This window comes from Pongo pygmaeus, chromosome 9, assembly GCF_028885625.2.
Source record: "Pongo pygmaeus isolate AG05252 chromosome 9, NHGRI_mPonPyg2-v2.0_pri, whole genome shotgun sequence".
Taxonomy (NCBI): Eukaryota; Metazoa; Chordata; class Mammalia; order Primates; family Hominidae; genus Pongo; species Pongo pygmaeus.
Window position 1 is genome coordinate 15,575,513 of NC_072382.2, and position 26,987 is coordinate 15,602,499.

Consider the following 26,987-nt stretch of genomic DNA (forward strand, 5'->3'; position numbering starts at 1 on the left):
CCGAGTTGGGAGGGGGGCGTGTCCTGCAGAAGTTCCTTCTGGGCTAGTGCTGGGAGATGTGGGTTTGGTGAAGGTCCCGGGAATGTAGCAATAGCAACAGACAGTACTGACCCTGTCACCAACTCACTGTGACCTTGAGTGACTCCTAATCTCTGGACGTAAACTTTCTGGATTTGTAGCACAAAAGAACTGATGTAAATGATCCTTACGAATTTTTAATTTAAAAAAGCAGTGATTTGGTAAAGTAGATATTTTTGATTTGGAAGGGAGTACTGCTGGAAGTTGCCTCTGATAAGAAGGCAGTGGCATGCCTATTGGCATGAGTTTGGAAGGGCTCTGGGGTGAGAATAATGCCCTTTGACCTAATCTTTCCTTTGTAAACAGGGTAGCTAAGAGGTAGCCAGGCAAGGTGTATCACAAACGTACCTACTGATAGAATATGGAATTCTGATTCTGAATTTTTGAAAATTGAAGACAAGTATACTTGATAGGAATGATCCAAGACCAAACCGAAAGGAAAACTTGGAGAATAAATCAGTTGAGTAAAATTGAAGTGAAGGGGGAAAATAGAACACACCTAGGATGTGACCTCTAGCCTTTGTTCGATAGTCTGTAATCTTTGCCCACTTTGATCATCACAACTCTCTGCCATAGTTGGTATTGTCCCTGCATTACAATTTAAGACATTGAGCCTTACAGCCTACCACAGAACCTTAGACACAATAGGTCCTTAAAAGGTATTTGATGAGTTAATTAGAAATTTTCTGAGTTGCCCATATTCACACTGATTGTAGGAATGGAGCCAGAAGTTGAACTTGTCATACCACAGCTTTTCCAGAGTTCATTTTATTGTGGTTGAAGACCTAATTTTCTGTTTCATCACTAGAGTTTAGGTTTATAGGGAAGATAAGAAAGATGGAAAATGAAGACAAAGCTTTAAAACGGAATAATAGTTGAAAAGATGACATGAATATAATGAGAAAGATGAGAATTTTGCTGGAAAAGATACATAAAGATACAAGAAAATAAAGGGTTCATTATTAGTTGTCATCACTATTCCAACCAGTGATGTAAGGGAAGTTGTGGGCTTAATTTCTTGGCTGCGTGAGGAATTGCTGTTTGTGGATTCGTGATAAAATAGAGAAATGGAATGCTGTGAGGTGGGGCAAGAATTAAATGAAATAAGGAATAGGAAATAGAAAGTGAAAGAAAGATGATGAAATCTTCCAGTGTCAGGGAAATTGGGAAGTAGAAAAAAAATGCCATCTTTACAAAAAGTTATAATGAAGCACTTACGTTCATTGAGAAGGTAGGATGAACATTTTTAGAACATTTTTAAAATGAGGGTGTGAATTTCATGAATAATGTCTTTTCTCTTTTTTTAGTCTTTGGAGGATTGTCCTCTGGATGAAGATGAAGATGCATTTCAGGGACTGGGAGAAGAAGATGAAGAGATTGATCAATTCAATGATGATACATTTGGGTCAGGAGCAGTTGGTAAGTGCCATCTTTCTCTTATAATATCATCTTAGCCTCCTGCTCTTTTCAAGTGTTGTCTTTTAGAAGTGCTTTATCTTATTAGGGGTAACCTTATTCACTAACTTGGCAAGATATTCTTCCATTCCTCATCTTAGTCAGAATAGTTCATTCTTCACTGAAAACAGCACCTATCCTGCTCCTCTGGGTCTCTTTTTGCCTCACCTATAAAATCAGGTATTCTGTAAGCCTTGCCCCTTCCAGCTATATGATCTATGAGTACAGGTTGCCCCTATGAGGGATTCAAATGTTTAGAGAAGTAAACATTTAAGAGAGATTTAAACTAATCCTAGATGAGAGGAATTTTTATTTGTATAACATATAGCTTATGGAAAACTAGTGTACTAGTAGAAAATTCAGATTCTAGGATGTGGGTATATGTGTTTTAAAATTTAGTCTATCACTAGTATATAACTTTGCAACTTATAGTATCTTCAAAATATAAAGCTTTTTATAGCAAGAATTTTGGGGGTCAAGAAAGGACTCATAAGTTAGAAAAGTATGCACAGATGAAATTTTGTCCATCCCTGGATATAGATACGTATTATTTATTTATTTATTTATTTATTCTTTTTCGAGATGGAGTCTTGCTCTGTCACCAAGGCTGGAGTGCAGTGGCACGATCTCGGCTCACTGCAACCTCCGCCTCCCGGGTTCAAACCAGTTCTCCTGCCTCAGGCTCCCAAGTAGCTGGGATTACAGGTGCCCGCCACCACACCCAGCTAACCAGGCTGGTCTCAAACTCCTGACCTCGTGATCCACCCATCTCAGCCTCCCAAAGTGCTGGGATTACAGGCCTGAGCCACCACACCCGGCCTACAGATACATATTTTAAGAGTTGGAAAAAGTTTAAAAACTAAAGAGCCAAACTAAGCTTACAGGCCACGGGGTTATAAATACCAAGATGGAAAATTTAGGAAGTAAGCTTATATGATAAAGTTTGAGAACACATGTTACTTAGAACAGGTGTAGAACAAGTGGAGTAATAAATTAAAATTTAAACTTTTAAACTATATACATATACATATATTTGTTTTGAGACAGAGTCTTGCTCTGTCACCTAGACTGGAGTGCAGTAGCGTGATCTCGGCTCACTGCAGCTTCTGCCTCCCCAGTTCAAGCAGTTCTCCTGTCTCAGCCTCTCAAGTAGCTGAGAACACAGGCACCCGGCTAATTTTTGTATTTTTAGTAGAGACAGGGTTTCTCCATGTTGGCCAGGGTGGTCATGAACTCCTGACCTCAAGTGATCCCTCCTTGGCCTCCCAAAGTGCTGGGATTACAGGTGCGAGCCATCACGCCTGGCCAAAACTGTATATTTTTAAGCAAATGAATAGCTAAGAGTCAATGCAGGTATGTTTGCTTAGACTTGGTGCTGGAAAGCAGCAATAACAGCGTTTATGTTCAAATGTATAAATATGTATGATTCTTTTGGAGTCGCAACACTTCTGTCTGTGCAACAAATACTCCAAGTTAAGTCATAGGGAAAAAGAGAAAATTTAGCAATAGTTGGTAATCCCAAGATGTTGAATATCAAAAACAAATAAGAGGCCTTAAAGTATTATAATGGTCACTGGTTTTGCAGTGACCTAATAAATAAATTAGACTGAGTTGAATAAACTGGCAAAAATGAAGGTGTTTTAGTATTGTCAGTCATTTGTAAAATTCATTAGAGAACTAAAACTTTGTTATGATTAGAAGCAGCAAGAAAAGTGTTGAAAGTAGAAGCTAGACTCATGATGGAAAGGAATCAAAGACCTTTTGGATTATAGGCATGCGTTAGGAGATGAGTTTGTCCAGGAGGATAACATGATCCAAGATGCTATTATCAATCCATGGAGATCACAGGCAAAGAGATGTAGGGTGGAATTACAAAAGCAGGAAACTGATGTGAATTGCAAATTATATTCGGAAGATAGTTCAGTGATAATCAGTAGGACACAATAAGCTATTTGTGGTGGCTCAAGCCCACAGCTCTCAGCACTTTGGAAGGTCAAGGCAGGAGGATCACTTGAGGCCAGGAGTTCAAGACCATCCTGGGCAACATAGTGAGACTCTTTCTCCACAAAATTTTTTTTGAAAAATAGCCAGGCATGATGGTATGTACCACTTAGGAGGTTGAGGCTGAGGCTGGAGGATCCCCTGAGCCCAGGAGTTCAGGGCTGCATCAGCTATGATGGTGCCACTGCATTCCAGCCTGGGTAACAGAGCGAGACCTTGTCTCTAAAAAGTTAATTATCAAATAATTTAAAAATAGAATACCATAGAAGCTACCAACATGTGCTTGTTCTAGAACTCTTTTAAAATACTGTACTGAATGTTAACCATTTTTTCAACAAATTCTTCAGTATTAAAATGAATTAGCTAGAATTGATATATAGACATTAAAATGAGGCAGCATTGTTCCATGTTCTCAGTTTTCAACCTGGACAGAAGAGGAAGAGTCATGCCTTCTCATTGACATCCAGAGTGCTATGGACAGTCTTTTTTTCCTGAGTTTCTATTTTTTCTCATAAGATGGGAATAATATTGCCTTAAAAGGATGTTAGAGTGTCCAGAACGGTATTTTATATGATGGGAAAGAAGAAAAGTACACACATGCTGAAAAAGCCATTAGGTTTACACAGTAAACGAACAGGTAGTACAAAGTTAAGGCAATTAAATAGCATATGATTAGCCCACTTTGTACCTTAGGGCCAAAGGGTGATTAGAAAGGATTTTTTGGCCAAGAAAGTTTATAATAATATAGAGAAAAGATTTCCAAAGGTGAGCCCTTTCCCTTGAGAGTGTAGTGTACTTGAATTGTAAAGTGAAGATCTTAATTCCTCATAACAGCTTGGTGTAAATACTATAAAAAGAAAATTGTTTTCCAAGTCAACCTGTGACTTCTTTGATACTCCTCTGCAGGTTGATATAAAGCTGGTATAGAGAGTTTAAATCAAGAGGTGAAATGTCAGACCTTTGACATTTGTTTTGATTTTATGATTTTTAATTCATATAGCGGGCATCTTGAATAATACCTGCTAGTACAGTAGACATTTTAGGTCACTGGCTACAAATGGTCACCTTTCCTTAAGAAACTAGTCTTCTGCATGAAAAAATGTTTGCATCATCTTAGAGCAATAAATAGTGTTGCAGTAATCCCAACTCCTTCTCTAAAAATAAAAGCTTACACTTAACATGGTGCTTATTATGTGCTAGGCACCATTCTAAATGTTTTATATATATTGTTAATCCTCATAGCAACCTTGTGAGATAGGTACTATTATTATCCTCATTTTAACCAGTGAGGAAGAGTGATGAGTTAAGTAACTATAGACACAATTACGGTAAACTACTAGTTATGTTAAATAGTTTTTGGGGAGTCTTTGGAAATCTCCTGCCTCCACTTGGAAGGAATCACCCTCCTTCCTACCTCTCTTTTATTGATAGCTACTATAGTCTTTAGAGATTGAGATTGCCTTAAAATTAAATCACTTCTACTTCCTTTTTATTTTGTTTTCATTCAAAACTCCCTGAGACAGGCTTCAGGGGTTATTACAAGTATAAGTTTATAGAAGCAGCCAGGAATTCAGTAACCCGTATCAGAGTATAAGTTAGTTCGTTATTACGGATAATCTCTTTCCCTTCATTTCTCTGTTATTCTTTTGCCTACCTTTTATCATTTTGATCAATAATGGACTCAGGTCAAGCACTGGCATATCTAAGTACCTATATATTTAGGTCATTTGAAAAAGATACAGGGTGAAATATTGTTTTATAGTAAGGGCACAATATCTCTAAAATACTACTTCAGATAATTTTTTACAAGAGTAAGAAAAATCTAAAATGATGATGATGGTATTTTATGGCATAGATTCCTTTGATTACATGTTTGAAAATGTAACAATCAATTCACCAGAGATCTATTCTCACAGAATATGGTGACTTAACCAATATTTTTAAAATATTATTATTAAGGGGAAATAGATTATCCATATTTGATAGGATTTGGTAAAGTTAGCAAGCATGAATACTGGAAGTAGTGATAGAAAAGCATGCAAATTAGAACTCTGCTGCATTAGAACAAATCCACTAACAAATTAACTTCTTAAATTTGGGAAGTAAATGTTTTTACAAATCCCTCAATTCAGGATGATAGATTCCCACTCTTGTGGCATTGCTAAGTTAGTAAAGTTGCAAAAAACAGTTTATCCTGTCTCAGCTTACTATTCCTTACCAAGGATGACACAAATATGAATGTCACATTTGGTTTTTAATTACATTATTCTTTAAATATTTTCTTTCATATGACTAGTCATTTAAATTAACACTGTAATTTTCATTTAAAGTGGATTTTTCCATTTTTTGGAGCACATCAGGATAGGCTTATCAGAGATCATCATCATAAAATGGCTACCTTAAATTCTTTTCTGTAAGATGACAGTTTAGAGGAAGAGTGCCACCTGACTAGTCACTCAGGTAAGAGGAAGCTGCTGGGTGGGAAAGAAAATACTACATAATTATAAAGAAGACCCATGTCCCGGAGGCTTAGGTAAGGATATTTTTATAGCTTTTGCCCACAGCCTTTATCCCAGTGATAGCACAGTGATCCACAACTTAAGGAATCCCTTACCACAACTAATACATAAATCTACCAAACTAGGCAGTGGGTCCTATGATACCAAAATTATGTATTTGAAAGTCCCACTTCCCTCACTCTTTGGATCACTAGTATTATGTGATACATCGTTGTGTGATTAAAAAAAATATATATATATAGCAAATTTTAACTGTTAATGTAATCTGATTCTAAAAGGAAATTAGTTTATTTAAATAGTCACATAAAATGTTAAGATATGTATGATGTTATTACAGTATTATTATATTGGAAAATTGTAAATAATCCAAATGTTTACCAGCAGGGGATAAATTACATTATAGTTTAGCAATAAAATGCAATCTTATGTAGGTATTAAAAAGAATGAGTTAATATCAGTAGTTATGCCTGTGTGCATGCATGAAAAGATGTCCAAGACATATTGCTTAAATAAAAAGAAACAAGTTAACTTTATAAACTTAACACAGCTTAAAACTGTTTAAAACTTAACACAGCTGTGGAATTATGGGGAACTTTCACTTAAGTTACATGTGTTTGTGGTGTTTGAATTTTTTAAACATGTATTTTCTCTGAAAGCAGAAAAAAGAGTCTCTGTTTCTGTGTTGGCTATAACCAGTTATCCCTGTCTGTTGAATTTTATAAAACATGTAAAGGATATAACCAAAAAGAGAATATCATATAACATATACAAAATAATGCTTTTTGTGGGTTAGAAAGTAGTGCATATTGAGATGAGGTAAAGGAAGAAATAAAATGAAAGGATTATTTAGGAGTAGCTCCAATGAGGAGGAAGTTTCGCATTTGAATACCTGAAAAGAAAGGCCGGATGCAGTGGCTCAAGCCTGTGATCCCAGCTCTTTGGAAGGCTGTTGCAGGTGGATTGCTTGAGCCCAGGAGGTCAAGACCAGTCTGGGCAACATGGGGAAACCCCGATTCTACAAAAAATACAAAAATTAGCCTGGTATAGTGGTATGTAGTTCCAGTTACTTGGGAGGCTGAGGTGGGGGGATCACCTGAGCCCGGGAGGTCAAGACTGCAGTGAGCCAGATCACGCCATTGCACTCCAACCTGGGTGACAGTGAGACCGTGTCTCAAAAAATAAAAATAAAGAATACTGAAAGGAGCAAAACTGTGAGTATAGCTTTCATGATGGAAGCAGAATGCAATAAGATTGGAGAGAACTGGAGTAAGATGTGATGGAAGTAAGGTCTAGCTCCAGAGCAGCTGATAGAGGGTTCTGAAGATTGTAATCTGTGCTGTAATGGGATTCCAAAACAGAAAAAATGATGCCAACATACCAAATGCAAAAACAACCTTAGTGTCAGTGCTACAGACTTTATAGTAGTGTGCAGTAATAGCAGACATAGTTAAAATAAAAGAGGAAATGCCCCTTCCTCTTCCCTAGCCTGTTTTCAGCACAGCAGCCAGAGTGATTCTTTTAAAAGTTAAGCCAAATGAAAATTTCCATTGGCTTCCCATTTCAATCATAGTGGCCCAGAATGAGCTCCCTCCTCATGACTTCATGACCTCATTTTCTTCTGCTCTGCCCACCCTGCTCATTCCATTCCAGACACAGTCCTCCTTGCCGTTTCTCAAAACCATCAGTCTCTCACCTTAAGGCCTTTCTTTATACTGACTGACCCTCTGCCTGGAACCCTCTTCTCCCAGATATCCAAATTGCTAACCCTCTTACTCTTTAGAATCTTTGCTCAAATGTCATCTTCTCAGTGAGGGCTACCTCTGACTATCTATTTAAATTTTCAATCTGCCTTTCTTCCTTTATATTCCTATAGCAGTTTCATCTTCTGGTATAGTATCTAATCATTATGCTTATTGTCTATCATCTCTCTCTTTCCTGCCTGCATGAAAGTGTTATGAAGGCAGAATCTCTGTGTCTTTTTGTACACCAGTGTATCCCATGCGTCTAAAACAGGGCTTGTCACATAATAGATGCTTACCAAATGTTAATTGAATGGAACGAATGGATTCAAAAGCATGTAAAGAATGTGGCAGTTACAATCTAAGAGAAAGTTGTATGCTAATGCTATGAGTTTTAACTTCCCTTTAAAGTTTTTGCTTGAAATGTCATAGAATCTCAAAACCAACTAGTAGTACTGTACATATCTATCACCAATTTAGGAAACAGTTTCAGAATATAGTTTGGACGTTATTGATAATGTTTTAAGCTATTAATTCACATGTTTGAATTTTATTCCTGGTATAAAGTTATTTGCTTTTACTTGTAAAAAGCACACTTTATGTGTCCCTTAGTTTAAACCTTATTTCCTGTTTCTAAGTGGAAACTTAACTTTCTACCTATCTTCTGGAATTATTCATTTGGTTAGCAGAAGAATTGTGTAGGCCGGGCATGGTGGCTCATGCTTGTAATCCCAGCACTTTGGGAGGCCGAGATGGGTGGATCATTTGAGGTCAGGAGTTTGAGACCAGCCTGGCCAGCATGGTGAAACCCCACCTCTACTAAAAATACAAAAATTAGCCAGGTATGGTGGTGGGCGCCTGTAGTCCCAGCTACTCCAGCTACTCGGGAGGCTGACGCAGAGAATCGCTTGAACCCGGGAGGTAGAGGTTGCAGTGAGCCGAGATCACGCCACTGCACTGCAGCCTGGGCAACAGAGTGAGACTCTGTTTAAAACAAAAAAAAACAGAATAATTGTGTAAAACTTTTTTGTACCACTATGAACTATTTCTTACATGAACTGTGTCATCTTATAGATGATGATTGGCAGGAAGCACATGAGCGCCTGGCTGAATTGGAAGAAAAGCTACCAGTGGCAGTTAATGAACAAACAGGCAATGGAGAGAGAGATGAAATGGATTTGTTGGGTGACCATGAGGAGAATCTGGCAGAAAGGCTCAGTAAGATGGTGATTGAAAATGAACTGGAAGATCCAGCTATTATGAGGGCAGTGCAGACCAGGCCAGTTTTACAAGTAAGTAAGTTACTCTGATTTGAGAACTATAGCAGACTAAAAATTAAAGTGAAGTATTGAACTTTGCCATTTTATTTTATCTATTCTAATGAGAGATTTACATATGCCATAGAAAATTGATAATATATTTCCTGATGATAGCAGTTCTAGAGATAAAGTTGGGGAATAATGTATATTCTGGAGCCCTATAATTTCATATTCTAAAGCAGCTTGAGGCTTTTTTGGAACCTTGTTCCCCAACAGCAGATAAGTCACCCAGAGAGTATACAACATTTCAGACTCTGTGTATGTTTTCCTTTTTTGTTAGCCCCAACCAGGAAGTCTGAATTCCAGTATCTGGGATGGATCTGAAGTTCTGAGGCGAATCCGAGGACCACTGCTTGCTCAGGTATTAAATATTTTCTCTTTATATAAAATTTATAATATCCAAAAATTTTAAGTTCCTGTCGTCATCCTTTCCTTACTGAAGGGGTTTATAGGTCTTTCATTTGCTAGAATTATGTCGACTACTGCATCCAGCACTTAGCTATGCCTTTAGCCTCCAGGGTAAAGGTTGCAAGGGAGCCATTGGAATTTAAATTTGTTAGTGTATGATTATGATTTGAATCACTTAAAAAGTCATTTCTGAGCCAGGTGTGGTGGCTCACGCATGTAATCCAGCACTTTGAGAGGCTGAGATGGGTGGATCACTTGAGGTGAGGAGTTCGAGACCAGCCTGGCCAACATGGTGAAACCCCATCTTTACTAAAAATACAAAAATTAACCAGGCGTGGTGGTGGGCACCTGTAATCCCAGCTACTCAGGAGGCTGAGGCAGGAGAATCACTTGAACCTGGGAGGCGGAAGTTGTAGTAAGGCTAGATTGCGCCACTGCACTCCAGCCTGGGCAACAGAATGAGACTCCGTCTCAAAAAAAAAAAAAAAAAAGTCATTTCTATGCAAAACTATAGGTATAGGGACAGAGAAGTCATCAATGTTTACTAGTGGTCGGACATGGCAGGAGGCGTTAACTGCAAAGGAACAATACAATGGAATTTCTGGGGAGTGATGCAACTGTTCTTGCTCTTTTTTTTTTTTTTTTGAGACCAGGTCTTCCTGTGTCAACCAGGCTAGAATGCATTGGTACAGTCATAGCTCTCTGTAACCTTGAACTTCCGGGCTCAAGTGATCCTCCCACCTTGGCCTCTTGAGTAGCTGAGACTACGGGTGCATGCCACCATGCCTGGCTAAGTTTTTTTATTTTTGTATAGATGAAGTCTCGCTGTGTTGCCCAGGCTAGTCTCAAACTCCTGGCTTCAAGTGATCCTCCCACCTCACCCTCCCAAGGCACTGGGATTTCAGGCATGAGCCACTTACCAAACTCAGAGAACCATATACCAAAAAGTGAATTTTACTATATGTGAATTAAAAATAAATAAAAAGTTAAAAAATTTCTTAAGATATTTTTGGCATCTGTAGAGATTACTAAAACATAGCAAGTTAGTTAATTTCTATTTTATTTTACTACTTCCTCAATTAGGAAATGCCTACAGTGTCTGTATTAGAATATGCTTTGCCTCAGAGGCCCCCCCAGGGTCCAGAAGATGATCGGGACCTTTCTGAACGTGCATTACCAAGGCGGTCAACTTCACCTATCATTGGCAGTCCTCCTGTTAGAGCTGTCCCCATAGGCACCCCACCTAAACAGATGGCTGTACCCAGCTTCACCCAACAGGTACCTCTCATTAACAAGCACACAGCCCAGGATATTGGGAATCTGGGCAAAATTATTTGGAAAATTGGCGATGTTGGGTGGAGGGTGGAAATTTTGGGTAGGCATTAGATTAGAAAGAAAAATAGCTAGTTAGAGGAGAAATTAGTACAAATAAGAGACACATTCCCTGATACCCTTTGCTGCTGCTATTGCTGCTGCCTTCTAATTGGGGGAGAAAAAAGGGTAGTTAGCCACATTTAGCACATATATCCTTTTTAAAGTGTTTTGCTGGCTGCCCAAAACATTGTCAGAGAGATAACTGAAAGCCGGGGGGAGTGGGAACACACAGCATTGTCCACATCCCTTTTTACCTTTAAGATATCCCTGCTTTCCCTAGAGCCTGTGCAGTCCTGTTCCATAGACTTTCCTCCACCTGAAACCAGCAGCTGAAAAGGAAGGCCAATTTGGAAGGTATGGGGGGAGGGTGGTGTTGGTATGGCCTAGTTAGGCTCAACATCCTATGAAATGGTGGAGTCACAATGTATCACAAAAGTGCTGAGCATGGCGGCCATATCACAGGGGCTTCAGAATAGGACTTAGTTAATCCTCCAGCTTTCTTATCATTCCTTCTCCCTCAGTGCTACCAAAATATATCCTCTTGGAGAGAATTTGCAAGTCAGAATATCTGCTGGTATCTCCCTCAGACAGCATGGAAGGGTGGGGATAACTGGAGAATTAGCTAAATCTTCCTCAGTTAATGCTGACACTTTACTTGATTTGTGAGAGAAAGTGGCCCAAGGTTCTGTATTTGAACCTGTAGCCATAGCAATTTGCTTAGAAGTAGGGCTTTGCATTGAGTTCTGTGTCTCTACCAGTACTTGAGGGGAGGGAGTGTAGGTGGAAGAAAAACTGATTTCATTGAGTGTAGTTGTATATATGTTTGTCCTGATAGATTCTGTGTCCGAAGCCTGTCCATGTTCGGCCCCCAATGCCACCTCGTTATCCTGCTCCCTATGGTGAGAGGATGTCTCCAAACCAGCTCTGCAGTGTCCCGGTATGTCACTTTAAGCCTAACAAAAATGTGCAGTATGTATTTTCTGATCACTATTTGTAAGATCACTGCCAGTATTTAGATTTGCTGACATCTCCTAAATTATACCTATTTTTTATAGTCTCCTTACTTAAATTGCTGGATCTAATTGTCCCCAGGTCAGAGAACAGTTGTTTCTTACATCAGCTCTTTTCTTACCTTTAAAAATCTAAACTCATTGTGATCATCTGGTTCCTACCGTTTCAGTCCCATGTTCTACTGCTTCTTTTTCATGTCACATGGTCATGGTGTTTTTATAATTTCTAGCATTACTCTTTTTTTCTATTCCAGAGCTTGACTCTGTAATTTGAGTTTTTTATATCCAAGTTTATACTGCATTTCTGCTGAGTTTCCTTATTATATTGATGTATCCCTGTTTTATAGCATATTCTTTTTTTTTTTTTTTTTTTTTTTTTTTACCTTAGAACTCTTCCCTCCTGGGTCACCCTTTTCCTCCTAGTGTTCCTCCTGTTCTCAGCCCCCTCCAGAGAGCACAGCTTCTTGGAGGAGCACAGGTAAGCCTGTGATTAGCCCTACCCGTAAAGAACTCTCTTACTTTCCTAAAGTTCATTAGATGATAGCCCCTTTTTTTGCTGTTAATCACTACTTTTATTTTTGCCTTTACTTTTTCAAACAAAGTTAATGATGAAAAACCGTATTCACTTTTCTGTAGACAAAAGCAAGGGGACTTGCTGATTGTCTAAATCTAAGATCTTCTTCCTCTTTGTAGCTACAGCCTGGACGGATGTCTCCCAGCCAGTTTGCACGGGTCCCTGGATTTGTTGGTAGTCCACTTGCTGCCATGAATCCCAAGTTGCTACAAGGGCGAGTTGGGCAGATGCTTCCCCCAGCACCAGGCTTCCGTGCCTTCTTTAGTGCTCCACCCTCCGCTACACCACCTCCACAGCAGCACCCTCCTGGCCCAGGACCCCACCTGCAAAACCTAAGGTATACAAAATCAATGCCACTGTTTATCAGTTATCAGCTAAGTCTCTTGATTGTGGATGTGTAGTTTTATAAGTCTCTTGATATTTGCTAACTAATAAATTTTAAGATGTTATTGGATCCTCAAGTTGGCAAACATGGAAATGTTTGACAATCTCCAGGCTTTCTTGTGAATCACATTTTTCTCACATTACCAGAGGGTATGGAATAGAGCGACAGATACTGAAAAGTCAGCTAATCTTCACACTAGCTAAGCTGTTTGCTTTTATCCTCTGGTTTTATGACAAAAGGGATTCAAGTTCCTGTTTCAGTGAAGATGTGTTTTATTACATATCATATTGTGGCAGTCAGGATTTTCAAGAGACACACTCTTGAAAATAGAGTAGCGGAAAGAGAGCAAGAATGTTCATGTGAGCAGGTTTTATTTTAAGAAATTGGCTCATGTGATTGTAGAGGCTGACAAGTTGGAAATCCATAAGACAGACCAGCAGGCAAGAAACAGGTAAAAGCTCAAGTTGCAGTCTTGAGTTTGAAATCAGTGTAGCAGGTCAGCAGTCAAGACACTCAACAGGATTTCTGTGTTCCAGTTTTGAGGCAGAATTCTTTCTTCTGGGAAACTTTAGTTTTGTTCTTAAGGCCTTCAACTGGCTGGATGAGCTCCACCCACATTATTGAGGGTAATCTCTTTTGTAAGGTCAACTGATTATAAATGTTAATCACATCTTTACAAAATACCCTCACAGCAACATCTAAACAGTGTTTGACCAAATAACTGGGTACTAAGGCCTAGCCATATTAACTATCACACATACATCTTTAATGACATTCCCACATAGTTGAAGCTGAGTACGTTAAACCTACTTAGAGACTTCTGTTAAACAGAAGCAAAAAGAAAAAGAATTATACTGCTTTACTCCTAATTCACTCAGATTTCATGATCACCCTTTTAGAACTTGGTCTTTGTAGAAGATATGTAAAAATATGACTATCTTTTGCTTCTAAAATGTCTCCTTAGAATAGACCCTTTTTTTTTTATGTTTTTGAGACAGAGTCTCACTCTGTCTCGCAGGCTGGAGTGCAGTGACCCACACCATCTCGGCTCACTGCAACCTCTGCCTCCCAGGCTCAAGCGATTCTACTGCCTCAGCCTCCCAAGTAGCTGGGATTACAGGCACCTGCTACCATGTCCAGCTAATTTTTGTATTTTTAGGAGAGACAGGGTTTCACCATGTTGGCCAAGCTGGTCTCGAACTCCTGACCTCAAGTGTTCCACCCGCCTTGGCCTCCCAAAGTGCTAGGATTACAGGCGTGAGTCACCGCATCCAGCCCGAATAGACTTTTGTGGTCCCTTAAGTTAACCTGTATGAAGTTATCCTGTACTGACAACATTCTTTAAAATTTCAAATCCTCAGGATGACCAAACTGAGAACCTCTTTTCCGTTTTTCTTAGATCTCAGGCCCCAATGTTTAGACCGGACACAACTCACCTTCATCCACAGCACCGTCGACTCTTGCATCAGAGACAGCAACAGAATAGAAAGTAAGTACTCATCCGATTCCTTTATGGCTTCTTAATTCAGCTTTTAATTTTGACAGTGTAACAACATACTATTTAGTTGTTTTGTTTTTTCAGTAAGTTTACTTCACATCCATAAACCTGGATGTATTATCAACACGTAAATATGAAAAGCATAATATTGAGTAAAGAAGCAAGGAACAGGATTATATGTACCATTTATGTAAAACTAAAAGGCACATGGAATAATACTGTGTAATATTTAAAGACAGACACACAAGTAATAAACATACAAAAACATTTCAGGGAGGATACATACCAAGGGCATAATAGTGGTTCCTCTACGAAGGAAGAGAAGCTGGAAACTGGGTCTAGAGGGGTACAACAGGGCCTCTGTCAGTGTAGCACTGTGTTATTTTAATATTACTTTAAAATATTTGAAGCAAATTCAACCAAATACATTTTTTTCTATTGGGTCTAGGTGATGGGTAAATGGATATTTATGTTAGTATTTGCTGGGCTTTTTCTCTGCATTTGAAATATTTCGTGATTTTTAATGAGTTAAAACAATTTATGTAGACTTCAGAGCTGAATCGCCTGTGTTAAAATCCCTTAGTCCACCACTAGATGTATGGCTTTGGACAAGTTACTTGATCTCTCTTGGCATCGATTTGTTGTTTTAAGTGGGAAAGAGAAAACTACCTACCTCACAGAGTTATTCTAGAGCTTATACAAAAGTCCATAGGTGAATATGCTTAGCATATGGTAAGGTACTCAGGTCTTAGTTTTATTTCTTCATTATTTATTACATAGCTCTTTCCTCTTAAATTCTATTAAGACTTAGTTCTTTTTCACTCCTCTTTTAAGAAAAGCAAAGGGGAATCTTTAAAAAAAAAAAAAAAACTGGCCTGGTTTATTCCTCTGTTGTTAAAAAAGCGTAATTAATTTGCCCACTTGGAACGAATGTGGTGTATGTTTTTCAGTCAGCATCGGAATCTCAATGGTGCGGGAGATAGAGGAAGTCACCGGAGCAGTCATCAAGATCATCTCCGAAAGGATCCATATGCCAATCTCATGTTGCAGCGGGAAAAGGATTGGGTCTCTAAAATCCAGATGATGCAACTGCAAAGCACTGATCCCTACCTGGATGATTTTTATTACCAAGTAAATACTCTGTGCTAGTTTTGAGGATAATAGTTTGGTCCCCTACACTGGTGAGGGTATTCATTTAAATATTGGTACAATTAAATATTTGTAAAATTTTCTTTTGAGGTACTTAGCATCTTGCACTATTCACTGTCAGTATATTTCTAGAGCTGAACTTGTGTTACTGTCACTGGCATAAATTATTTGATGGTAAACAACAGTCATGTTCTGTGCTTGTGTTACAACTGAAATCATCTTCTCGTGGTAGAATTACTTTGAAAAACTGGAGAAACTGTCAGCTGCTGAAGAAATACAAGGTGATGGCCCTAAGAAGGAGCGCACCAAGCTTATCACCCCTCAGGTGGCCAAACTGGAGCACACCTATAAGCCAGGTAAGGTCCTCATAAGAAAAATGCCCATAATAAAAGAAATTTGAGAAGCTGCTGATGTGATTAAATATAGACAAGTGTATATGTGGAAGGATATGCAAAGATGTTTCAAAGTGATTTTAAAAGTACCATTGTCCTTAATAAATGGAAAAATCAGCCTTCATTCAAGTCTGGACTGAACGCTTTGACATGTGCCTTTTTAGGTCCTTTTCTACTTGAGATTTCATGATTTTTTTAATGTGTTATAATTTTCAGTACCCCTAAAATAAATAAGGGGGAAATACTTTAGATTTTTATTGTGATAATTATTGTAACAAAGAGAGAAAGGATAGATTTTGATAAGGAGTTGCTTTAAATAATACACTGACTTTTTGTCTTTGTTTTTTTTTTTTTTTGAGAAAGAACCTTACTCTGTTGCCCAGGGTGGAGTGCATTGGTGCCATCTCAGCTTGCTGCAACCTCCACCTCCTGGGCTCAAGCGATTCTCATGTCTCACCCTCCTGAGTAGCTGGGATTACAGGCGTGTGCCACCACATCCAGCTAATTTTTGTATTTTTAGTAGAGACGGGGTTTCGCCATGTTGGCCAGGCTGGTCTCGGACTCCTGGCCTCAAGTGATCCACCCACCTCGGCCTCCCAAAGTGCTGAGATAACAGGTGTGAGTTACCACACCCAGCCTAAATGATACCTTGAGTTTTGCAGTAAGTTATTAGACTATGAGTAAGGGACAGAGGAAAGTAAAATTCTTCTTTGAACACTGCCTGCCTGCATTGCTGACTTTTTATTTTGTTGGAATTTTTTATTTTTTGTCTTTGCAGTGCAATTTGAGGGCTCTTTGGGAAAGCTTACCGTTTCTAGTGTGAATAATCCCCGAAAAATGATTGATGCTGTCGTGACATCTCGGAGTGAGGATGATGTAAGTGTCAACACAATTGTCTGTTTAAGAACATCTGATTTGTGACCACTTCTTTTGGGGTCACCATGGAATGAGATCACGCATGGTAGAGTTGTTTGTAGTCTAACCCGGGGCCTCCCACCTTGTCATGCATTCTAGTTTTCCACAGATGTGCTGCAATATTAACACCTTCATTTCTAAGGCAGCCAGGCAGGGACTAGGGTGGCAGGAGTCTTTGGATTGGGTAGCTCTGGCTGCAAGCAGCTTGTATTTACTCCAGTTTGATGTTTTAAAAAATTATCATTTTCTGTGTGTTTTAAGATTTTCAGGAAGAGGATCAGAAAAAATAATTTTGGGGCACTAGGCTTAGTACCTGAGTGATGAAAGAATTTGTACAACCCCCATGACACAAGTTTACCTATGTAACAAACACATGTACCCTATAACCTGCACGTGTACCATTGAACCTAAAATTAAAGTTTAAGAAAAAAAAAAGATTTTCATATTTCATATGATTTCCTTATCCTCTATTAAGATTACCCTTTGCCTATCTATGAATGGAATTTAATAGTTTGTGGATTGATTCAGTCAACTTTGACCTTTGTTCATACTAGAGTTGTTTTAGATTATTAACCTTCAGAGAATCAATTATCTTCTCAAAGTATTGTCACAAATGAACCTACAAATGCCCACTTGGTAAATTATTTTAACAGAGATAAAGAATTTGCATTGAATAGTCTTCTCTTTTTTAGGAGACAAAAGAAAAACAAGTTCGAGACAAGAGGAGAAAAACCCTTGTTATAATTGAGAAAGTAAGTTTAGAATTTGTTGCTGTAGTTAGTTTCAAATATGGAACTGTCAAATGTATGTATACACTAGAACTGAAACAGTGAGCAATCAGTCAATGTTCTTCGGTTCTAATTCATGAATATATTGTTGGTAAGTGACTATTGTGTACCAGATAACTCTGGAAAGGATTATGGTATGTTTCACCTATTGGCATCATGGAAAGAACACTGCAGTTAAAGTTGGAAGTGTACTGGGTTTTTGTCCAAGCTTACTCGGTTAATAGCTGAGTGTCTGGGCAAATTACCTTTCTAAGCCTGATAAAATGGGAATAAAAATTACATTCTCCTACCTATGGATTAATTTAGTTCACAGATATTTACTGGGCACTATTCTGGGTGCTGAGGAAAATAATGGATATTAATAGTTGATTTGTAAAATGTAAATACCACATTGTAAGGCCATACACCATAGTGGTTAAAAGTATGGACTCTAGAACCAAGCTGCAAATCATGTCTTTTTCCATTTCTGAGTCTGTAACTTAAGGCAAGTTATTTAACCTTTCTATGCTGTCCTCAGTTTCTTTATCTGTAAAAATGGAGATGATAGTAGTAGTTTTCTCTTTGGATTGCTTTTTTTTTTTTTTCCTTTTGAGATGGAGTTTCACTCTTATTGCCCAGGCTGGAGTGCAATGGCGAGATCTTGGCTCACTGCAACCTCCGCCTACCGGGTTCAAGTAATTCTCCTGCCTCAGCCACCCGCGTAGCTGGAATTATAGGCATGTGCCGCTATGCCTGGCTAATTTTGTATTTTTAGTAGAGATGGGGTTTCTCCATGTTGTTCAGGCTGGTCTTGGATTCCCGACCTCACGTGATCCGCCCATCTCAGCCTCCCAAAGTGCTGGGATTACAGGCGTGAGTCACCGCGCCTGGACTATTTTACTGTCTTTGCCTGCTAGAATAGAGGTCAGAGAGAGACAAAGAATGGTGGTTTGAGGAATTTTTTAAGTTATTTCGTATGGTTTTCTACATTTAAAAAAAAAAACTCAGTCTTTCTATAATGAGTTTTTATTCTTTTGTCTTTATCTAGTAGTCCTGAACTGTGAAATTGTTTAACTAATACTGTGGTTCTGACCTAGCATGCTGTGGCCTGCTTTTGTCTCCCTTCTTAGACCTACAGCTTACTCCTTGACGTGGAGGACTATGAAAGACGTTATCTCCTAAGTCTGGAAGAAGAGCGACCTGCCCTAATGGATGAGAGAAAGCACAAAATTTGTAGCATGTATGACAACTTAAGGGGGAAATTGCCTGGACAAGAGAGGTAAGCATTGTGCTCTTTGAGGAAAACATTAACTGGACTCCTTCCTCGGTCATAACTGGATTTCATACATTTTTGCCTTTTAGGTACACTTCCCTACCATCTCTGTAAGCTCAGAATCTATCCTTTTAGCCTAACTCAAATGCCACTTCATTTAAAATATGAATTATCTTTTCCAGTGAGGAAAGAAAAAAAAAGTCTTTATCCTGAATTTATTCATTCAACAAATACATAGTATCTGCTGGGGACAGTGCTAGGCACTAGAGATATAGTGGGTAATGTTATTGGGTTTTTGTGCTTACAGATTGCACCTGATTTATGATTACTAGCATGTTTAACCTTGTAATCTTTATATATTTCCTTTATTACTAAGATCAGATGTACAAACATTTATACTTCCTGGGATTTCCACAAAATATATCGAAACCCTTCAGTCTTCCAATGGGGAATCCCTCACCTACCCATTATCTGCAAAAGCATCTTGCTAATGTTAAATGTTCTGTAAATCCTGAATACTTATTTGATGTATTCAAGAGAACTACAACTTCTAATAACTCCCTTTCTTTTTACTCGTTCAAGAGAATTGCTTATCCTTCTAAGCCAGGACATACACAAAACCAAACATAAGAATAAGCACTTTCTTTTTAACACACCTTGTCTGGAGTTAGGCTGACAGGGAACTAGTTGAATAAATGGTTTATCCATAGATTGGATGTTATGCAGCCATTAAAATGTATGTAGCTGAAATATATTTATTGACATGAAAATAAGTTGTTGAGTGAAAAAAGTCAGGGTACAAAACCATATGAATTATATGGGCCCGTTTTTTATGAAAGAAAAAATATATAATACAAAGCAAAATGTTGTTTAAAATGGTAACATTAATTAACTCTGAGTTGATGAATGTTTTTATTTTCTTTTTTCTTTTTCCTTTTTTTTTTAAGCTGTTGCTGTTAACCATATGGTATTTGTGTGGTTACTTAAAAGTTAAGAGAGGAGGCCAAGCACTTTGGGAGGCTGAGGTGGGCAGATCACTTGAGGTCAAGAGTTCAGAGACCAGCCTGGCCAACATGGTGAAACCCTGTCTCTAGAAAAATACAAAAATCAGCTGGTCATGGTGGCAGGCATCTATAATCCCAGCTGCTCAGGAGGCTGAGGCAGGAGAATCACTTGAACCCAGGAGGTGGAGGCTGCAATGAACCAAGATAGCGCCACTGCACTCCAGCCTGGGTAACAAAGCGAGACTTTGTCTCAAAAAAAAAAAAAAAAAGAAAAAAAGTTAAGGAAATTAGTGCATACAGTTGGCCAAGTTTTTTTAACCATATAATTTGTGAAATGATTATTTTCTACATTTGTAAAACCTGAAAATTTACTTTTTATTTGGTTGAGATTTGGAGAAGTGATTCCTACTGTTTTATAGTACAGGTTATTATAGAATGCAAATGAATGCAGTATATTCATTTGGTAACATCTAAGAGGAAAAAAATGAGGGTTTCTTAATTGTTCTTGCTGACCTAAGCTGGCATTTTTCTTCCTTGCAGGCCTAGTGATGACCACTTTGTACAGATCATGTGTATCCGAAAAGGGAAGAGAATGGTTGCCCGTATTCTTCCTTTCCTCTCCACAGAGCAAGCAGCTGACATTCTCATGACAACAGCCAGGAACCTCCCTTTCCTTATCAAGAAGGATGCACAAGATGAGGTGACTATGCAAGACCGGACATCTTTCCTTTGAGTCTTTATAAGTGATAAGATTTCTAGAATGCAAACTTATTTTCCTCTCCTCTTCCCTTTTGTATTTTTGTCTAATCTTTGGCTGTGTGATTTGATTATTTAAAACAAAGCCTTTAGTATTTCAGGCCTATATTTTTAATCGCATATTTGATGGAACAGACTATGTTTCTAAACATGAGAAAAACAACAGTTCTCTCTTACTTGACATAGTTGTAAAGATGTGGTCTGTATCAGGATTACTTGCGTAGATAATTCAACTCCACCCCAAACTGCTGAATCAGAATTTACAGAAGGATTAGGGTTTTTGTATCTTAGTCTCCAGCTGAATCTGATGTTCACTGAAGTTTGAAAACTTTTAGTTTTGGTTACTTTGCTAGATATAAAGTATCATTCATTGGTCTGTTATCAGTAGCTTAACATTAGCCTGTAGACTTAGTTAAATGGTATCCCACAGCAACTGAGCTAGTCCCCTTTTGGTTTGTTTTTTTTTTTTTTTTTTTTTTTTTTTGAGACAGAGTTTTGCTCTGTCACACAGGCAGTAGGGCAATCGTGTGATCTTGGCTCAGTGCAACCTCCGCATCCCAGGCTCAGGTGATTCTGCCACCACAGCCTCCTGAGTAGCTGGGACTACAGGCATGCGACACCATGCTCGGCTAATTTTTTTTTTTACATTTTGTAGAGACAGGATTTTGCCACGTTGCCCAGGCTGGTCTCAAATTCCTAGACTCGTGCAGTCCTCTTGCCTTGGCCTCCCAAAGTGCTGGGATTACAGGCTTGAGCCACTGTGTCCAGCCCGAGCCAGCCCTTTAAATAATTTTTATCATGATCTAAACTAGGCTGGAATTTTAACATGGTTATCACATGTACAAGTTAATTCTTGGTTAGAGTTTTTCTCTCCTTATCCTTGTCATAGCACACCTGAAAGATAAGCAAAATTTAGAATAGTCTTAAGTTCAAAATAAGAAACCGATAAAAGTGGGACAAAGGATGAATATTAGTGCAAGATTCAGAATAGTAGAATATATGGGAGTGAACCTGTTATAGACTACAAGTTGAGTAATAACCATCTAAGTAATGAGTCCCCAGAAAACACAGAATAGCAGAATACCTTATAAATGGTATGCTATGAAGGGGAAATTATTCTTTCATAGATCCTTGAAATGTTAGCATCTGCAGAAGAAATGAATGAGAAGTTTAGGTCTCATTGAAAAAAGTGAAGTGGGTTGGGACAAGTATATATTTAAAAGATTTGGCTGAGCACAGTGGCTTATGCCTATAATCCCAACACTTTGGGAGGCTGAGGCAAGTGGATCGCTTGAGGCCAAGCGTTCAAGACCATCCTGGGCAACATGGTGAAAACCTGTCTCTACTAAAAATAGAGAAAAAAAAGAAAAAAATGAGCTGGACACAGTAGTATATGCCTGTGGTCCCAGCTACTCAAAAAAAAAAAAAAAAAAAAAAAAAAAAAAAAATTCCACAAATGAAAAATTCGTTGGGGAAAAGTTCCAGTATTTGAGGTTTATCCTAGAAAATAGAAGACCAGACTAAAAAAGTAACAGCACCTTAGAGCATATAATTTGTAAGCAGTGTAATGGGCACTCATAATCCCACCAGAGCTCTTGTGTGGAAACAAGTTTGGGAGATATTTGCTGAATACTTCTATGTGCCGGGCACTATTTTACCTCCTAGAAATACAACACCTAGTTCTAGGTGCTAAAAGATAAGGATGCAAAAATGCCTGCTTTCATGGAGCTTACCTGCTAGGAGGAAAGCTTGGCTAAATACCGAGGCTGATTTTTACCTGTATGTTTTAAGGAGTAATAAACCACATCTCTAAATACCATTTTCTTGAAGTAATAGCTGGTTCTAGGTCTGAATCATGAAATGTACAAGATATCCTGGAATATCTGGTGCCAGAAAGCAAGGAAGTTAATACATTACTAGACTCCTGTCTAAAGGATACACAAACCAACTTCAAGGGACTCATACTGGCCAAAAGTGGAATAATTTTCATCAGAAAGAACAGTTACAGCAGTAGATTGAAATATATCAAATATATTTAATGAGTTAATAATGTTAAACATATATTGATCACCTTTGGAGACTACTAGGCCATCAACTCACTATTCAGAAAATTGGTAAATAAAGGAAAAGAAAAGCATTTATCCTACCTTTCCATTACAACCAAATGTCATGGTAATCAGAGAGTTGATAATACAAAGTTCTTTGTAGAAGAATTTTAGCTAATAAATACAAAAGAAATGATAAAATTAGAAAATAACTGTTTTTGCAAGCCTCAACAGAGAAGCAGTCAATCTAGACAGCGCTCATTACTGGCTGCTAAAAGCATTAGGTAAAAAGTGGATGGGGAACTTTACAGTGGTTGGAGCAGCCTGGCAACACCTGAACCCATTGATGAACTCTTAACACCTCTAAGAGTGGGACAACCAAGCACTGTGCTTTTTTTTTTTTTTTTTTTTTTTTTTTTTAAAAAAAAAAAAAGGAAACGAAGTCTCCCTATGTTGTCCAGGCTTGTCTCGAGCTCCTGGGCTCAAGCAGTTTCCCATCTCTGCTTCCTAAAATGCAGGGATTACAGGCATGAGCCACCATACCTAGCTCTTCTTGACATAATGCAATGGAAAATACACAGTTCTATCCATGACGTTTTCTCACATGTCCCTCCCACACCCTACTGAACCTGAATCAAATAAACCTGTTATTCTAACTATCCGTTTAGGAGGGAAACAGGATAGCAGAACCTGCTAAGTGACACTGCCAACATGCAGTTTGCCAAATTCAAACTATAGAACAAATGACCCAGTTTCTTTAACAGATAAACAACAAGAGAAAAGGGCCAGTGGCAGAAGACCTGTTAGAGAGATTTTAAAAACCTTACCAGGCAAATGCAATGTGTGGATCTTGTTTGAACCATAATTAGCACAATAATGGTTCTAATACAAAGTTCAGCTGCTAAAAGATATTTTTAAAGGCATTTGGGGGAATTTGAATTGGAAACAGATACTAGATGATATTTTAAAATTCTTTTCTGAGAAATGGTCTATGAAGAAAAATTATTGTTTATTTTGTTAGGTATGATATTGTGAGAGATTTTGTTAGAAATACAAACCGATGTATTTTGGGATGAAATGATGTGATACAGAAGGAACATAGATTTAATAAGATTGGCAAAATGTTGATAATTTGGTTGATGTTGAAATTGGGTGATGAGTACATGAATGTCATTATGCTGTTGTTTGTATTTTCATGTATGTTCTAAAATGACCATAATAAAAGCTTTTTTAATTTATAGTAGTAGACCACAAAAAATATTTTACTCCCCATTTGCAGTTACCGTTTAAAGTAAAACCAGCCATCACTTTATACCATGGGCATTGATTGTCTGGAAGCACTCTTGATTTCCTTTGTTGTGTTATAACCTAGTTATTTATATTAATAGTTCTTTATTTTAACTTTCCAGTTGGCTACATGACAAAAAGAAATAAATGACTAGAAGGCTGGAATTCAACAGCCTTGGGTTCTGGCTCTAGCTGTGGCTATGTAACTCCAAACACTGAGTTTCTGATCACTTTATAGATTCTCTAAAAATCTATAAAAATTGGCTAATTATTTCTTTTCTTCCTCATTGAGCTTTTATAAAAATAAAAGAAAATACAATTAAATTTGAAAACACTTCTTTTGAGACAGGGTGGGACCCACCCTGTCACCCAAGCTGGAATGTGGTTGTGCAATCATAGTTCAATGTAACCTTGAACTCTTAGACTCAAGCAAACCTACCACCTCAGTCTACTGAGTAGCTGGGGACTACAGGTGAAATTTTTTTATTTATTGTAGAGATGAAGTCTCACTACGTTGTCCAGACTAGTCTTGAACTCCTGGCCTGAACTGATCTTCTGCTTGGCCTTTAACCTATCTTGGAGTGCTTCTCACAGTATATTGAAAGGGCCAATTAACCCATATCTTCTCCGCTATACTTTAGATCCCTGAGGTTCTGTGTCCTTTTGCCAGTTGTTTTTAGCCCATGGTGCCTGGCACAGTGTAAGCATTTAAATATTTATGGAATTAGTTAAAATATTGATGTTTTAGCATAACTCTTGGTATGTATTTGGGAGTGATTTTTTTTTTGCACCTTTGGTTCACACAAGTCATGGTGTTTCCAATGCAAATTGAGATGAAAAAGTTTTCAGTAGATAGCTTAGAATTCATTGTTAAGACTCTAGTCATATCTGCCAGACTTGTGCCTTAAGTGGTTGAATATACAAATGAACATCCTTCCATCCATGCCCCTGATGGGGGGTAACTGAAGTAACACGTGCCAGGATATAATGCTTTTATTTGTTTTTTGTAGGTGCTGCCATGCTTACTGAGTCCCTTCTCTCTCCTCCTCTATCATCTTCCATCAGTGACTATCACCAGCCTTTTGCAACAGCTAATGAACCTACCTCAAAGTGCAGCTACACCAGCACCCTCCAATCCTCACCTCACTGCTGTGCTCCAGAACAAGGTGATCTTGCCCTTTTAACTCCTTGAACTTTGTGAAGTGTCTTAATTTGCATTATAGATTAAAATAATGGCTGCTGTATCTCTAGCAACTTGGGGAAAAGGCTTCTTTCAGTCAAGAGTTACATTAAGCTCCTAGTAACAGGCTAGAAATAACAGTGTTTTCAACAAAATGGGATTTTATGTGTCTAGTGTGAAATAAATTTGATTTAGTAGCTGGACAGAGTCATCAGGGATCCAGGCTTTTTCACTTTTCTTCCTCTGCCGTTCTTACCAGTGGCTTCCATGTTCATTATTCCTCATGGTCCAAGATGGCTGTGGAATTCAAGATTCAGCTTTACATCAAGAAGGACGGGTGGATGTGGAGGGCAAAAAGATGTGGACCAGCTGTCCATCTTCCTTATTGAGACCTTTTCCAGGAGTTCTAACCAGAAACTTCTACTTACTGTTAATAGCCAGGACATTGTCACATGGCCACACCTAAGTGCAGGGAAGGCTGGAAAATATCTTCTAGTTTATGCCATTGTCGTGACACATAAGAGTTCTGATAATGGGTAGGAAGGCATATTAGGCAATTAGCAGTCTCTGTCATAACACTATGAATAGTAGAATCATCCATTTCATATTTTATTTGCATCAGGTTAAAGATTCAGAGACTCCTAGGGGAAACATAATATGAAATAAAGAATATGAATTTTTAGTCCTTCCCTGCTACTGTCTAGCTTTGTGACCTTGGACAGATGATATCACATTGCTGAATCATTTTCCTGGTCTATAAGATGGAGGTGATGATGTAGACTTCATAGAGTTGTCCTGGTACTTAAATGAGATAACAGTTTTAAGTGGTTCGATATAATGCCCGGTACATAGTAGTTACTCATTAAGGGCCATTCTATGTACAGTAGAGATGAAGAAGTGGTCTCAAGGCCTCTTGCTCCTTTGCACCAGAAAACCTACCAAAGCATGACACTAAAGGGCAGTATATCAGAGGCAGAAGAGGTGACAGTGCCTCTGGGGTTCTGGAGTGATCAGGAATGTGCCTTTCTGTTATTTGGTCTCTTAGTTTTAATTTTAGTAAAGGCAGTAGTATTTTTTTTCTGAGAATAACATGAAAAGGGAGTTTTTTTGTTTTTTTTTTTAATCAGGATCTGCTCTGTCACCCAAGCCAGAGTGCAGTGGCAAGATCTCTGCTCACTGCAACCTCTGCCTCCTGGGCTCAAGCCATCCTCCCACCTCAGCCTCCCAAGTAGATGGGACTACAGGCACATGCCACCATGCACAACTAATTTGTGTATTTTTTGTAGAGGTGGGGTTTCACCATGTTGTCCAGGCTGGTCTCAAACTCCTGAGCTCAAGCTATCAGCCTGCCTCGACCTCCCAAAGTGTTGGGATTACAGGTGTGAGCTACTGCAACCGGCCATGAAGGGAAATTTTGTGGAAAAGTGAGTGAGCCTAGAAAGTTGGGATGAAATCCCAAAGTACTGCCAGCCTTCCTTTTATAATCCATTTATAGCTATGAGTCATATATTTAACCTAGACCTTCTTGTCCCTATTTGTATTTTCTTTTTTGAGACAGGATCTCACTCTGTCACCCCGGCTTCAGTGCAGTGGCACAGTCACAGCTCATTGCAGCCTCAACTTTCTGGACTCAAAGCGATCCTCCCACCTCAGCCTCTTGAGTAGCATGTGCCACAATGCCCGATTGACTTTTTTTTTTTTTTTTTTGAGACAGAGCCTCGCTCTGTCACTCAGGCTGGAGTGCAATGGTGATATCTTGTCTCACTGCAACCCCTGCCTCCCAGGTTCAAGCAATTCTCCTGCCTCAGCCCCCCAAGTAGCTGGGATTACAGGTGCCCGCCACCATACTGGGCTAATGT

The 26,987-nt window shown here is 38.6% G+C and overlaps 1 protein-coding gene across 2 annotated transcripts in view; it reads left to right on the top strand.

Moving 5' to 3' along the window:
• The window catches only part of PATL1 (PAT1 homolog 1, processing body mRNA decay factor), a 35,300-nt gene that overhangs the window by 4,057 nt on the left and 4,256 nt on the right, over positions 1-26,987 (top strand). Inside the window, exons 2-16 of one of the 2 annotated variants that reach the window (XM_054438205.2) lie at positions 1,386-1,497; positions 8,867-9,084; positions 9,392-9,472; positions 10,603-10,797; positions 11,729-11,830; positions 12,292-12,381; positions 12,597-12,814; positions 14,262-14,351; positions 15,311-15,491; positions 15,742-15,865; positions 16,680-16,777; positions 17,509-17,568; positions 18,714-18,862; positions 20,401-20,560; positions 24,959-25,114. In XM_054438205.2, the coding sequence (XP_054294180.1) occupies positions 1,386-1,497; positions 8,867-9,084; positions 9,392-9,472; positions 10,603-10,797; positions 11,729-11,830; positions 12,292-12,381; positions 12,597-12,814; positions 14,262-14,351; positions 15,311-15,491; positions 15,742-15,865; positions 16,680-16,777; positions 17,509-17,568; positions 18,714-18,862; positions 20,401-20,560; positions 24,959-25,114 (2,034 nt within the window). The remainder of the gene's footprint in view (positions 1-1,385; positions 1,498-8,866; positions 9,085-9,391; positions 9,473-10,602; positions 10,798-11,728; positions 11,831-12,291; positions 12,382-12,596; positions 12,815-14,261; positions 14,352-15,310; positions 15,492-15,741; positions 15,866-16,679; positions 16,778-17,508; positions 17,569-18,713; positions 18,863-20,400; positions 20,561-24,958; positions 25,115-26,987) is intronic. The other variant, XM_054438206.2, reaches the window with a different exon arrangement.